Source organism: Aulonocara sp. 'chitande type north' Nkhata Bay, linkage group LG17 (genome assembly GCF_057382095.1).
Source record: "Aulonocara sp. 'chitande type north' Nkhata Bay isolate Kocher_YH1m ecotype deep benthic linkage group LG17, A_spYH_male_GT1.1, whole genome shotgun sequence".
Classification (NCBI taxonomy): Eukaryota; Metazoa; Chordata; class Actinopteri; order Cichliformes; family Cichlidae; genus Aulonocara; species Aulonocara sp. 'chitande type north' Nkhata Bay.
In genome coordinates this window covers 24,884,249-24,899,630 of record NC_141360.1, presented here as the reverse complement: position 1 = coordinate 24,899,630, position 15,382 = coordinate 24,884,249, and the positions used below count along the sequence as shown (strand labels likewise).

The 15,382-nt window shown below is 43.2% G+C and overlaps 2 protein-coding genes across 2 annotated transcripts; both read right to left on the bottom strand.

The window, feature by feature from the left end:
• Window positions 1-6,235: 6,235 nt before the first annotated feature.
• On the bottom strand, window positions 6,236-7,645 carry LOC147310143 (uncharacterized). The gene has a single exon (XM_086268188.1). The coding sequence runs from the start codon at window positions 7,643-7,645 to the stop codon at window positions 6,236-6,238; it is 1,410 nt and encodes a 469-aa protein (XP_086124314.1).
• A 1,056-nt stretch (window positions 7,646-8,701) lies between these two features.
• Window positions 8,702-9,599, bottom strand: LOC147310142 (uncharacterized). Its single transcript, XM_086269484.1, has one exon. It carries the CDS (start codon window positions 9,518-9,520, stop codon window positions 8,759-8,761), a length of 762 nt encoding a protein of 253 aa, XP_086125610.1. The 5' UTR covers window positions 9,521-9,599; the 3' UTR covers window positions 8,702-8,758.
• Window positions 9,600-15,382: the final 5,783 nt, after the last annotated feature.

The window sequence follows — 15,382 nt, the reverse complement described above, 5'->3', positions numbered from 1 at the left end:
AGGTGGCGTTCGCTCTCCTTCCGCAGCTCTTCCTGTTGGCGACGCACCTCCGCCGCCTGCTTCCGCTGGGTGGCCGCTATTTCGGCCACCCTCTCGGCCAGCTCTTTCCTTTCCTGGCTCTGGTAGGTACCCGCCATGCCGCCTCCTGGGTTTCGGCACCAATGTGGCATGAATAAGGCACGGCGGGACCACGGAGCGACGTTCAGAGCCAACTTTATTTGATTCACGTCACACCACACCACCACCAACCCCTAACACGGCGGGCGTGATTGCGGATGCCGTGCAGGTGCGTCCGCACGGCCCCGCAGACCACGCCCCACCACAGTGTACTAATCAGTGCTTCAGTCCACACGTCAAAGGGCAAGATACTGAACCTTCGATTGTCCCCAACGCATTTGGGTGTGAATGAAATGTATGACTATGACTTCTAGTTCAAAAAGGGCTATTTATGTATTTAAGTCCAGTTGTTGCTCATTCACTGTTACCTTGAACGAGTCATGCTATCACCACTCTGTGTAATAGATATTTCCTATATAAGCAAATATGTTTTACACTATTTACCTACTGAAATGAAATGACTGAATGTATCAAACATACATTTTGCTCTTACTTCACATTTTAATATTTTTAATGATAACATTATTAGGTTTTTAATGTCCCTTACTGCAGAATAACGATTTCTTATGAAAGTTTGGTTTGGTTTTGTTTTTATCTTTAGCTCCATTCTAAGAAAATGACCAGTTTCAAGTGTCCTCAGTGTAGGACACATACAGGATGCCATGCTGAAATGTAAAGCACTTACAATAGAAGCCACCAGAAACAAATTATTCCAGCCTAATTGATGACATTTATGGCATTTGTTTTCTGTGCTGACTGATATGCTGCTCAGTGCTTTGCTGCCTGCTTTTAAATCAGGTGTCACTCTGAACATAAACACAAGCTACATGTGATGTCTCTGATGTGTATCTGTTTCTACCCGTGCTGATGCTAGCATGACTAAAGCTAGCCAAGCAGCAGTAAATATGTGAAGTAAGGCAGAAGGATATACTCATCAAACAAACAGGATCATAAGAATATAAAACCACGAGCACTACAAATGTAACAGAAATATGTTGACATAAAATGGCATGTTATTTGAAATCTACACGAAACAATGACACAACTACTTCTTTTCAATTTTTTCAATTTATTTATTTTTTACCAATTGTCCAAATTAGTCTGTGATTGGCCTTAGTGTGACAGAAATCATATTTATATACAACTAAATATGACTCAGCAAACATGTTTTAAATGGATGATTCCTCACTTGATGACGAATGATCCATTTCCATATTTGCTGAGTCTTAAATTTGATGTCAGTGAACTTTTCAGTGGTTGGTGTTAAAAAAAAAGCCCCCAAATCCCCTATGAGCAAGCACTTGGCGACAGTGGAGAGGAAAAACTCCCTCTTAATAGGGAGAAACCTCTGACAGAACCGGGCTCAGGAAGGGGTGGCCTTCTGTCTTGACCAAGAGGGGTTCAAATGTTCACTGACAATTTAGTTGTATATAAATATGATTTTTAGGACTTGATGTTGACACCAATTATGTGAAATTGGGGACGCGCACAGTTCCGCTTCTTCTTGTTCTTCTTCTTCCTTGGCGGAATCTCTGGCAGGCTCTTGACTTCAGTCTTGAGTTCAGCCACCTTGACATTGAGCATTTTCTGTTTGTCTTGTACACTTTGCAAAGATTCCTGTACAGAAAATGCAGCTGACTCTTCTTTTTCTATCTTCTGTTGTTCTGTGGTGTCTTTTTCTTTCTGAGGCTCCTGCAGAGACCTTGCAGTGGATGGCCGTGAGTCCTCTTTTTCCATCTTGTCCTGTTCTCCAGTCTCGTTTTCTTTCGGAAGCTCAAATTTGTGCATTTCATTTGCAGCAGTGGAATTTTGTTCTTTGTGCTGCTGTGGGATTTTAAGTGAGGAAGCTTTGGCCCCTTTCAGCTCTGGCTCCAGAGACTCTAGCTTCAAATCATGAAGGGCCTTGTTGGGGCAGAGCTGGGATTTCAGGTCACTGATTTCCAGGTTGAGTGTCTCCTGCTCCTGCCTATGTTTAACGGCCTGCTCTTCAAGCTGATTTTGAGCTGCTAGGAGCTGTTTCTGGAGCATCTCAATCTGCTCTTGCTGAATCCTACATTTGAGCTCAAATTCAGCCTCCTTAGAGGACTTCAGTCCTACAGAGTCAGTGTGTGAAGCCTCTGTGGTTGGAGTGGCAGACTCCACACACTGCTCTGTGGTAGGGTGGCTGATTTGGTCCTGCAGGGTAGCAATCACCTCATCCAATATGACCATAGCTTCATTGTCACTCACGAGAGTGTCTGTCTCACTGATGTCATAGGTCTTATTACTAGAAGCCTCTTCCAGCTGCTCTATGAGGCCTTTGATCGTTTCCTCGTGATTCTGCTCGTTCTCGTGAATTTCTTCACGAAGTTTGTTCACCTGAAGCTGGTGATAAGAGGCCCTCTTGTTTGCACCTACCATTTTACCGTAAAGGTCGTTCTGATGGTATTGGGAGGCTTCCAGTTGGTGTCTGAGAGCAGCAATCTCGTGCCAGGGATTAAACGGGGGTCTAAATGTGGGAATGGGTTGATATTCCCAAGTCCCTCCATTAGGCACAGGGTTAGCCGTGCTGTTTTGAGCTTCAAGAAGAGCCCGGGCATATGCCCGAGTAATTGCTCTTCTTGGTTCTTCAGCCACTCTTTTCTGTTTTTGCTTTTTTGGTTTCTTTGGTTTCACAACCGTTTCCTTTGGTGGTTGTGCCACAGGAGACTTTTTAGTATTTGGTTGTGCGGCTTTATCAACCTCAGGTTTTGGTGTGATGACCATTTCTATTTTTGCTTCTGCCATTGTAGATGCGTCAGCGTGTGCGTGTGCGTTTCTCTGCGTCCGCCTTGTCTTTGTTTTAACAACCAGGTTGCTTTGTGTTTCTGCCATCCGAGATCCACTAAAGTCGGTTGAACGTCTCCCCTATTTATAGGGTTTTCCAGTAGAATGTGCACTGTGACATCACAGGCTGTTCCTGTGATGCGCTGTTCCTTTGAAGTGCCATGATTGGAACAATTCAAAATAAAATGCCCACAAACCTAATGTAAAGGAAAGGCTTTTATTTTGTAGCACATACTGAATTAACACTATAAAAGCTACTCTACAGGAATTGCAGTAAAAAATAAAACAAAAGCAAAATATGTTTTTTAAATGGTTGTTAAAAAAACTAACCAAAGTAGAAGACAACTGTTTAGTGGAAAGTATTCGACATTCTAGAGATTCTCAGGCATAATAACTTCTTTCATAATTTAAACAAGGACAGGTAGAAAACGTTCATATTTAGTGAAAGATATTTATTAACATTATCCAATGAGAGTTACTGAATGTCTGTAGGCAGTGAGATCTTGGTGGTTGATGAGGCTACAGAATGTCATCTATGTTTTGTTTTAAATTCAGTTTCAATGCTGAATCTAAGAAACAACAGACTGCAGAGGGAGACTTTAATAGAGGTTTACTAACTCTTACTATCATATACATTGTGGAAAAATCTGTCTTTATTTAGCATAATATATTTGTTATAAGCACTAAATATGTTTTATGATTAACTGATGAACACTAACGTACCAAGCTGAAAATTCAGCTCACCAGTCAGCAGCTTATATTCACAAAAAACAGATAAATCTGCGATCCATGCAACTCTAACCAGCCAACAAAAACATGTGTTCATAATACAAAACAAGTTTACTTTGTGAAATGTTAAAAGGTACAAAAAATAAAACAATATGTTTTCAAGACTTTTTCACAAGTTCCTATATCTCACTGAAATGTTACTCTGTAGCTGATTTCTCGTATTTTAAGTGTGATGAGAAATTTTGACTAGAAACAAGACAAATATACTTGATAAGAGTTTGAGTTTTTGCAGTGTATATGCAGCTGATTGATTTGGTCTTTAACCAACATGGAATCATTTATGTTGGGCAGCTGTGGCTATGTGTATGTGGCATGAATAAGGCACGGCGGGACCACGGAGCGACGTTCAGAGCCAACTTTATTTGATTCACGTCACACCACACCACCACCAACCCCTGAGTCCCCGTGTTTTAACACGGCGGGCGTGATTGCGGATGCCGTGCAGGTGCGTCCGCACGGCCCCGCAGACCACGCCCCACCACATACCCCCATCGCCCGATTGCTCCCCGGCCTAGCGGGGCTGTCCCGCTCCTCTGCCTCCAACTCCGGCTGCACAGGCTGCCCTGGAGCAGGGACCTCCGTCTCCCCGCACAGCTGCTCCGCCACCGCCTCCGCCACTCCCGTTTGGAGCGGCTCCGCGCACTGCGCCTCCGCCCCCAGCAGGCACAGCCCCTCGCCCACATCTGGGTGGAGCGACTCCTCTGCCTCCGGCAGGTGTAGACCCTCGCCCGCCTCGTCCTCGGCCTCCGATTGGAGCGGCTCCTCCACCGCTCCCGGCAGGAGCAGCCCTTCACCCGGCTGCTCCTCCTCCTCCGGCAGGCTCGGACCCCCGCGTGGCTCGTCCACCACCTCCGGCTGCCGAGGTGACCCACACGGCTCCTCCACCGCTTCACTGTCCTCGGGACACACTTGTGGGGGTGGCGCCCAGGCCCAGAGCAGCGCTGCCAGCTCTGCCATCTTCCCCAGGTGGCGTTCGCTCTCCTTCCGCAGCTCTTCCTGTTGGCGACGCACCTCCGCCGCCTGCTTCCGCTGGGTGGCCGCTATTTCGGCCACCCTCTCGGCCAGCTCTTTCCTTTCCTGGCTCTGGTAGGTACCCGCCATGCCGCCTCCTGGGTTTCGGCACCAATGTGGCATGAATAAGGCACGGCGGGACCACGGAGCGACGTTCAGAGCCAACTTTATTTGATTCACGTCACACCACACCACCACCAACCCCTAACACGGCGGGCGTGATTGCGGATGCCGTGCAGGTGCGTCCGCACGGCCCCGCAGACCACGCCCCACCACAGTGTACTAATCAGTGCTTCAGTCCACACGTCAAAGGGCAAGATACTGAACCTTCGATTGTCCCCAACGCATTTGGGTGTGAATGAAATGTATGACTATGACTTCTAGTTCAAAAAGGGCTATTTATGTATTTAAGTCCAGTTGTTGCTCATTCACTGTTACCTTGAACGAGTCATGCTATCACCACTCTGTGTAATAGATATTTCCTATATAAGCAAATATGTTTTACACTATTTACCTACTGAAATGAAATGACTGAATGTATCAAACATACATTTTGCTCTTACTTCACATTTTAATATTTTTAATGATAACATTATTAGGTTTTTAATGTCCCTTACTGCAGAATAACGATTTCTTATGAAAGTTTGGTTTGGTTTTGTTTTTATCTTTAGCTCCATTCTAAGAAAATGACCAGTTTCAAGTGTCCTCAGTGTAGGACACATACAGGATGCCATGCTGAAATGTAAAGCACTTACAATAGAAGCCACCAGAAACAAATTATTCCAGCCTAATTGATGACATTTATGGCATTTGTTTTCTGTGCTGACTGATATGCTGCTCAGTGCTTTGCTGCCTGCTTTTAAATCAGGTGTCACTCTGAACATAAACACAAGCTACATGTGATGTCTCTGATGTGTATCTGTTTCTACCCGTGCTGATGCTAGCATGACTAAAGCTAGCCAAGCAGCAGTAAATATGTGAAGTAAGGCAGAAGGATATACTCATCAAACAAACAGGATCATAAGAATATAAAACCACGAGCACTACAAATGTAACAGAAATATGTTGACATAAAATGGCATGTTATTTGAAATCTACACGAAACAATGACACAACTACTTCTTTTCAATTTTTTCAATTTATTTATTTTTTACCAATTGTCCAAATTAGTCTGTGATTGGCCTTAGTGTGACAGAAATCATATTTATATACAACTAAATATGACTCAGCAAACATGTTTTAAATGGATGATTCCTCACTTGATGACGAATGATCCATTTCCATATTTGCTGAGTCTTAAATTTGATGTCAGTGAACTTTTCAGTGGTTGGTGTTAAAAAAAAAGCCCCCAAATCCCCTATGAGCAAGCACTTGGCGACAGTGGAGAGGAAAAACTCCCTCTTAATAGGGAGAAACCTCTGACAGAACCGGGCTCAGGAAGGGGTGGCCTTCTGTCTTGACCAAGAGGGGTTCAAATGTTCACTGACAATTTAGTTGTATATAAATATGATTTTTAGGACTTGATGTTGACACCAATTATGTGAAATTGGGGACGCGCACAGTTCCGCTTCTTCTTGTTCTTCTTCTTCCTTGGCGGAATCTCTGGCAGGCTCTTGACTTCAGTCTTGAGTTCAGCCACCTTGACATTGAGCATTTTCTGTTTGTCTTGTACACTTTGCAAAGATTCCTGTACAGAAAATGCAGCTGACTCTTCTTTTTCTATCTTCTGTTGTTCTGTGGTGTCTTTTTCTTTCTGAGGCTCCTGCAGAGACCTTGCAGTGGATGGCCGTGAGTCCTCTTTTTCCATCTTGTCCTGTTCTCCAGTCTCGTTTTCTTTCGGAAGCTCAAATTTGTGCATTTCATTTGCAGCAGTGGAATTTTGTTCTTTGTGCTGCTGTGGGATTTTAAGTGAGGAAGCTTTGGCCCCTTTCAGCTCTGGCTCCAGAGACTCTAGCTTCAAATCATGAAGGGCCTTGTTGGGGCAGAGCTGGGATTTCAGGTCACTGATTTCCAGGTTGAGTGTCTCCTGCTCCTGCCTATGTTTAACGGCCTGCTCTTCAAGCTGATTTTGAGCTGCTAGGAGCTGTTTCTGGAGCATCTCAATCTGCTCTTGCTGAATCCTACATTTGAGCTCAAATTCAGCCTCCTTAGAGGACTTCAGTCCTACAGAGTCAGTGTGTGAAGCCTCTGTGGTTGGAGTGGCAGACTCCACACACTGCTCTGTGGTAGGGTGGCTGATTTGGTCCTGCAGGGTAGCAATCACCTCATCCAATATGACCATAGCTTCATTGTCACTCACGAGAGTGTCTGTCTCACTGATGTCATAGGGCTTATTACTAGAAGCCTCTTCCAGCTGCTCTATGAGGCCTTTGATCGTTTCCTCGTGATTCTGCTCGTTCTCGTGAATTTCTTCACGAAGTTTGTTCACCTGAAGCTGGTGATAAGAGGCCCTCTTGTTTGCACCTACCATTTTACCGTAAAGGTCGTTCTGATGGTATTGGGAGGCTTCCAGTTGGTGTCTGAGAGCAGCAATCTCGTGCCAGGGATTAAACGGGGGTCTAAATGTGGGAATGGGTTGATATTCCCAAGTCCCTCCATTAGGCACAGGGTTAGCCGTGCTGTTTTGAGCTTCAAGAAGAGCCCGGGCATATGCCCGAGTAATTGCTCTTCTTGGTTCTTCAGCCACTCTTTTCTGTTTTTGCTTTTTTGGTTTCTTTGGTTTCACAACCGTTTCCTTTGGTGGTTGTGCCACAGGAGACTTTTTAGTATTTGGTTGTGCGGCTTTATCAACCTCAGGTTTTGGTGTGATGACCATTTCTATTTTTGCTTCTGCCATTGTAGATGCGTCAGCGTGTGCGTGTGCGTTTCTCTGCGTCCGCCTTGTCTTTGTTTTAACAACCAGGTTGCTTTGTGTTTCTGCCATCTGAGATCCACTAAAGTCGGTTGAACGTCTCCCCTATTTATAGGGTTTTCCAGTAGAATGTGCACTGTGACATCACAGGCTGTTCCTGTGATGCGCTGTTCCTTTGAAGTGCCATGATTGGAACAATTCAAAATAAAATGCCCACAAACCTAATGTAAAGGAAAGGCTTTTATTTTGTAGCACATACTGAATTAACACTATAAAAGCTACTCTACAGGAATTGCAGTAAAAAATAAAACAAAAGCAAAATATGTTTTTTAAATGGTTGTTAAAAAAACTAACCAAAGTAGAAGACAACTGTTTAGTGGAAAGTAGTCGACATTCTAGAGATTCTCAGGCATAATAACTTCTTTCATAATTTAAACAAGGACAGGTAGAAAACGTTCATATTTAGTGAAAGATATTTATTAACATTATCCAATGAGAGTTACTGAATGTCTGTAGGCAGTGAGATCTTGGTGGTTGATGAGGCGACAGAATGTCATCTATGTTTGGTTTTAAATTCAGTTTCAATGCTGAATCTAAGAAACAACAGACTGCAGAGGGAGACTTTAATAGAGGTTTACTAACTCTTACTATCATATACATTGTGGAAAAATCTGTCTTTATTTAGCATAATATATTTGTTATAAGCACTAAATATGTTTTATGATTAACTGATGAACACTAACGTACCAAGCTGAAAATTCAGCTCACCAGTCAGCAGCTTATATTCACAAAAAACAGATAAATCTGCGATCCATGCAACTCTAACCAGCCAACAAAAACATGTGTTCATAATACAAAACAAGTTTACTTTGTGAAATGTTAAAAGGTACAAAAAATAAAACAATATGTTTTCAAGACTTTTTCACAAGTTCCTATATCTCACTGAAATGTTACTCTGTAGCTGATTTCTCGTATTTTAAGTGTGATGAGAAATTTTGACTAGAAACAAGACAAATATACTTGATAAGAGTTTGAGTTTTTGCAGTGTATATGCAGCTGATTGATTTGGTCTTTAACCAACATGGAATCATTTATGTTGGGCAGCTGTGGCTATGTGTATGTGGCATGAATAAGGCACGGCGGGACCACGGAGCGACGTTCAGAGCCAACTTTATTTGATTCACGTCACACCACACCACCACCAACCCCTGAGTCCCCGTGTTTTAACACGGCGGGCGTGATTGCGGATGCCGTGCAGGTGCGTCCGCACGGCCCCGCAGACCACGCCCCACCACATACCCCCATCGCCCGATTGCTCCCCGGCCTAGCGGGGCTGTCCCGCTCCTCTGCCTCCAACTCCGGCTGCACAGGCTGCCCTGGAGCAGGGACCTCCGTCTCCCCGCACAGCTGCTCCGCCACCGCCTCCGCCACTCCCGTTTGGAGCGGCTCCGCGCACTGCGCCTCCGCCCCCAGCAGGCACAGCCCCTCGCCCACCTCTGGGTGGAGCGACTCCTCTGCCTCCGGCAGGTGTAGACCCTCGCCCGCCTCGTCCTCGGCCTCCGATTGGAGCGGCTCCTCCACCGCTCCCGGCAGGAGCAGCCCTTCACCCGGCTGCTCCTCCTCCTCCGGCAGGCTCGGACCCCCGCGTGGCTCGTCCACCACCTCCGGCTGCCGAGGTGACCCACACGGCTCCTCCACCGCTTCACTGTCCTCGGGACACACTTGTGGGGGTGGCGCCCAGGCCCAGAGCAGCGCTGCCAGCTCTGCCATCTTCCCCAGGTGGCGTTCGCTCTCCTTCCGCAGCTCTTCCTGTTGGCGACGCACCTCCGCCGCCTGCTTCCGCTGGGTGGCCGCTATTTCGGCCACCCTCTCGGCCAGCTCTTTCCTTTCCTGGCTCTGGTAGGTACCCGCCATGCCGCCTCCTGGGTTTCGGCACCAATGTGGCATGAATAAGGCACGGCGGGACCACGGAGCGACGTTCAGAGCCAACTTTATTTGATTCACGTCACACCACACCACCACCAACCCCTAACACGGCGGGCGTGATTGCGGATGCCGTGCAGGTGCGTCCGCACGGCCCCGCAGACCACGCCCCACCACAGTGTACTAATCAGTGCTTCAGTCCACACGTCAAAGGGCAAGATACTGAACCTTCGATTGTCCCCAACGCATTTGGGTGTGAATGAAATGTATGACTATGACTTCTAGTTCAAAAAGGGCTATTTATGTATTTAAGTCCAGTTGTTGCTCATTCACTGTTACCTTGAACGAGTCATGCTATCACCACTCTGTGTAATAGATATTTCCTATATAAGCAAATATGTTTTACACTATTTACCTACTGAAATGAAATGACTGAATGTATCAAACATACATTTTGCTCTTACTTCACATTTTAATATTTTTAATGATAACATTATTAGGTTTTTAATGTCCCTTACTGCAGAATAAAGATTTCTTATGAAAGTTTGGTTTGGTTTTGTTTTTATCTTTAGCTCCATTCTAAGAAAATGACCAGTTTCAAGTGTCCTCCGTGTAGGACACATACAGGATGCCATGCTGAAATGTAAAGCACTTACAATAGAAGCCACCAGAAACAAATTATTCCAGCCTAATTGATGACATTTATGGCATTTGTTTTCTGTGCTGACTGATATGCTGCTCAGTGCTTTGCTGCCTGCTTTTAAATCAGGTGTCACTCTGAACATAAACACAAGCTACATGTGATGTCTCTGATGTGTATCTGTTTCTACCCGTGCTGATGCTAGCATGACTAAAGCTAGCCAAGCAGCAGTAAATATGTGAAGTAAGGCAGAAGGATATACTCATCAAACAAACAGGATCATAAGAATATAAAACCACGAGCACTACAAATGTAACAGAAATATGTTGACATAAAATGGCATGTTATTTGAAATCTACACGAAACAATGACACAACTACTTCTTTTCAATTTTTTCAATTTATTTATTTTTTACCAATTGTCCAAATTAGTCTGTGATTGGCCTTAGTGTGACAGAAATCATATTTATATACAACTAAATATGACTCAGCAAACATGTTTTAAATGGATGATTCCTCACTTGATGACGAATGATCCATTTCCATATTTGCTGAGTCTTAAATTTGATGTCAGTGAACTTTTCAGTGGTTGGTGTTAAAAAAAAAGCCCCCAAATCCCCTATGAGCAAGCACTTGGCGACAGTGGAGAGGAAAAACTCCCTCTTAATAGGGAGAAACCTCTGACAGAACCGGGCTCAGGAAGGGGTGGCCTTCTGTCTTGACCAAGAGGGGTTCAAATGTTCACTGACAATTTAGTTGTATATAAATATGATTTTTAGGACTTGATGTTGACACCAATTATGTGAAATTGGGGACGCGCACAGTTCCGCTTCTTCTTGTTCTTCTTCTTCCTTGGCGGAATCTCTGGCAGGCTCTTGACTTCAGTCTTGAGTTCAGCCACCTTGACATTGAGCATTTTCTGTTTGTCTTGTACACTTTGCAAAGATTCCTGTACAGAAAATGCAGCTGACTCTTCTTTTTCTATCTTCTGTTGTTCTGTGGTGTCTTTTTCTTTCTGAGGCTCCTGCAGAGACCTTGCAGTGGATGGCCGTGAGTCCTCTTTTTCCATCTTGTCCTGTTCTCCAGTCTCGTTTTCTTTCGGAAGCTCAAATTTGTGCATTTCATTTGCAGCAGTGGAATTTTGTTCTTTGTGCTGCTGTGGGATTTTAAGTGAGGAAGCTTTGGCCCCTTTCAGCTCTGGCTCCAGAGACTCTAGCTTCAAATCATGAAGGGCCTTGTTGGGGCAGAGCTGGGATTTCAGGTCACTGATTTCCAGGTTGAGTGTCTCCTGCTCCTGCCTATGTTTAACGGCCTGCTCTTCAAGCTGATTTTGAGCTGCTAGGAGCTGTTTCTGGAGCATCTCAATCTGCTCTTGCTGAATCCTACATTTGAGCTCAAATTCAGCCTCCTTAGAGGACTTCAGTCCTACAGAGTCAGTGTGTGAAGCCTCTGTGGTTGGAGTGGCAGACTCCACACACTGCTCTGTGGTAGGGTGGCTGATTTGGTCCTGCAGGGTAGCAATCACCTCATCCAATATGACCATAGCTTCATTGTCACTCACGAGAGTGTCTGTCTCACTGATGTCATAGGTCTTATTACTAGAAGCCTCTTCCAGCTGCTCTATGAGGCCTTTGATCGTTTCCTCGTGATTCTGCTCGTTCTCGTGAATTTCTTCACGAAGTTTGTTCACCTGAAGCTGGTGATAAGAGGCCCTCTTGTTTGCACCTACCATTTTACCGTAAAGGTCGTTCTGATGGTATTGGGAGGCTTCCAGTTGGTGTCTGAGAGCAGCAATCTCGTGCCAGGGATTAAACGGGGGTCTAAATGTGGGAATGGGTTGATATTCCCAAGTCCCTCCATTAGGCACAGGGTTAGCCGTGCTGTTTTGAGCTTCAAGAAGAGCCCGGGCATATGCCCGAGTAATTGCTCTTCTTGGTTCTTCAGCCACTCTTTTCTGTTTTTGCTTTTTTGGTTTCTTTGGTTTCACAACCGTTTCCTTTGGTGGTTGTGCCACAGGAGACTTTTTAGTATTTGGTTGTGCGGCTTTATCAACCTCAGGTTTTGGTGTGATGACCATTTCTATTTTTGCTTCTGCCATTGTAGATGCGTCAGCGTGTGCGTGTGCGTTTCTCTGCGTCCGCCTTGTCTTTGTTTTAACAACCAGGTTGCTTTGTGTTTCTGCCATCCGAGATCCACTAAAGTCGGTTGAACGTCTCCCCTATTTATAGGGTTTTCCAGTAGAATGTGCACTGTGACATCACAGGCTGTTCCTGTGATGCGCTGTTCCTTTGAAGTGCCATGATTGGAACAATTCAAAATAAAATGCCCACAAACCTAATGTAAAGGAAAGGCTTTTATTTTGTAGCACATACTGAATTAACACTATAAAAGCTACTCTACAGGAATTGCAGTAAAAAATAAAACAAAAGCAAAATATGTTTTTTAAATGGTTGTTAAAAAAACTAACCAAAGTAGAAGACAACTGTTTAGTGGAAAGTATTCGACATTCTAGAGATTCTCAGGCATAATAACTTCTTTCATAATTTAAACAAGGACAGGTAGAAAACGTTCATATTTAGTGAAAGATATTTATTAACATTATCCAATGAGAGTTACTGAATGTCTGTAGGCAGTGAGATCTTGGTGGTTGATGAGGCTACAGAATGTCATCTATGTTTTGTTTTAAATTCAGTTTCAATGCTGAATCTAAGAAACAACAGACTGCAGAGGGAGACTTTAATAGAGGTTTACTAACTCTTACTATCATATACATTGTGGAAAAATCTGTCTTTATTTAGCATAATATATTTGTTATAAGCACTAAATATGTTTTATGATAACTGATGAACACTAACGTACCAAGCTGAAAATTCTGCTCACCAGTCAGCAGCTTATATTCACAAAAAATGGATAAATCTGCGATCCATGCAACTCTAACCAGCAGAGGTGGGACCAAGTCATTGTTTTGCAAGTCTCAAGTAAGTCTCAAGTCTTTATCCTCAAGTCTCAAGTCAAGTCTCAAGTAATGTCAGGCAAGTCAGAGTCGAGTCTCAAGTCACTGGTGTAAAAGTCCGAGTCAAGTCACAAGTCTGAAACTTTGAATTTCAAGTCCTTTCGAGTCTTTAAAAAACCCAGAAAAAAAGCATTTTGCAGTTATGCTAAATGTAAATATTAGACCATGTAATTTTTAAATCTGTGTTTTTCTCAACACATGACAAAATAGTGAACTTAGAAAATATACACAAATTGTGAAATTGCACCTCTTTAAAATGCAGCTCAATTAAACCTAGCTCCAAGAATAATTTTCACCGACAGTTCTGAGATAAGCTGCATGTTATTCTTGGATGCGCTTGTAGGACCGGCTTTAAAATCGCATGACAAAAATATCATACATAAATAAATGATTTTTTTTTAAAAATATCATACATATTAAAAAAAAACTGTATCACCAACGTAGCCTGGACAACATTTGCTAGTTAGATGAAGTCAGCTATCTCATCGTAGCATATTTATATGCATATTTATAATCATACGGTTCTTGGAGTGAGTGCATACACTCATGAAGTTTAGTAACTTCAGGTCACTGCAACATGCCCAGGTACAGTTTACCGACGGATGGGTGCAGGACCTTGAAATGCACCGTGTAGAACGAAAGACCATCGTACGTATCATAAGTTTACCAGTCTCACAAATCGTCGTCATAATTACACATTCCTTAACCGTTTATTAATAGGACCTTTGAGCTCAACGGTAATTAATTAGTAGTGGAAATAATTTCTGGTACGCGTTACAGAAATGTAGCAGTGACAATAATACTGTATGCTGTAATCGTACTGGGCAATTAGTGATACAAAACAACTGTTTTATCCTGTGAATAAAAGTATGTTTTTGTCAATGTACCATAATAACAGAAGCGAAACACAATATTGTGTCAGGACAATTCACTATTTATGCACAATAAACAAAGGAGCATAGCGCGACAATTTCTGTTCAGCGTCAGACTTGCTTGTAACCTATATCACCAATTATGTTATGAAAATGACGCATTAACTACAACAGAAGACTGACCTTTGTGGAAATGCTTGGAGCAGACTAACATGTGAGCTGGAGTGTTCTGGGACGTTATATTTGGTCTTTGAATGGCTGCGATCCAGGCCATCCGTCGCCTCTTTGTTACTTCGGAAACATGGCTCGAACAATTTCTCTTCAACGACGTAATCCGATAACAACCGATTTCTTTACCCGTCGGCTTCCCGTGGCTGTCATGTGACCGGCTATTGCAGTTAATAATACAACAGCTTCTTGCCATTTTTTGTGTTTCTTTTTATCGCTGTATAACTGATTTCAATTAAAAGCCTGCGTGCGCTAGTACCTCTTGCCACGAGTTCCCAGAATCCTTTGTGGTTCTACCTCAGAATGACATCACATTTTCAATCTCTATATGCATGTTACATTTTATATTTGGAGTGAAATATCAAGTCTTTTCAAGTAAACCGGTTCAAGTCCAATTCAAGTCCCAGGTCATTGGTGTAAAAGTCTAAGTCAAGTCACAAGTCTTACAACATTTTTTCAAGTCAAGTCTAAAGTCATAAAATTAATGACTCGAGTCTGACTCGAGTCCAAGTCATGTGACTCGAGTCCACACCTCTGCTTAAAGGTAAATAAATATAATGTAAATTATTTTGACACCATAATATTTAGACACCACCATCAGAAATGGAGTTGTACAATTTACAAGGATGCAGAAACCTGCATTCAGCTGAGATTGAAGTAGTCACTTGGATGAGTAATGAAATGCAGGGGTCATAATTATGATTTTGTTTGGAAAATTAAAGGTGCCCCACAGGGCTCCCTTTTAGGACGTGTTTTATTTTCTGTTTTCATTGAAGCATCTTCATGCAGATGAAGTTATTTAAATTCCCTTTGTAGTACAAGAGCTTTAGACTGCATTTGTTTTTTCTTTACTCTAAGAAAAATGTTTTTTCTGACCTTGGCCAGGTCTCTCTTGGCCGGGATTTCCTGGTTAAAAGCTAATAATAATGCTGGGTTTGATAGAAGAACATCAAAAGGCTATAAAATGTGGACGTAGATGATGCAGTTTTTAATGTCATTAAAGATGCTGTACAAATCATTTCACCCTGGAAAAGAACAGTTTAAAAAAAATCATTAAAAGCTCTAAATTACCACAGCATCCATGCCCACAATGAGTTTACATAAACTTTTAACCACAACCACATCCACTACCAA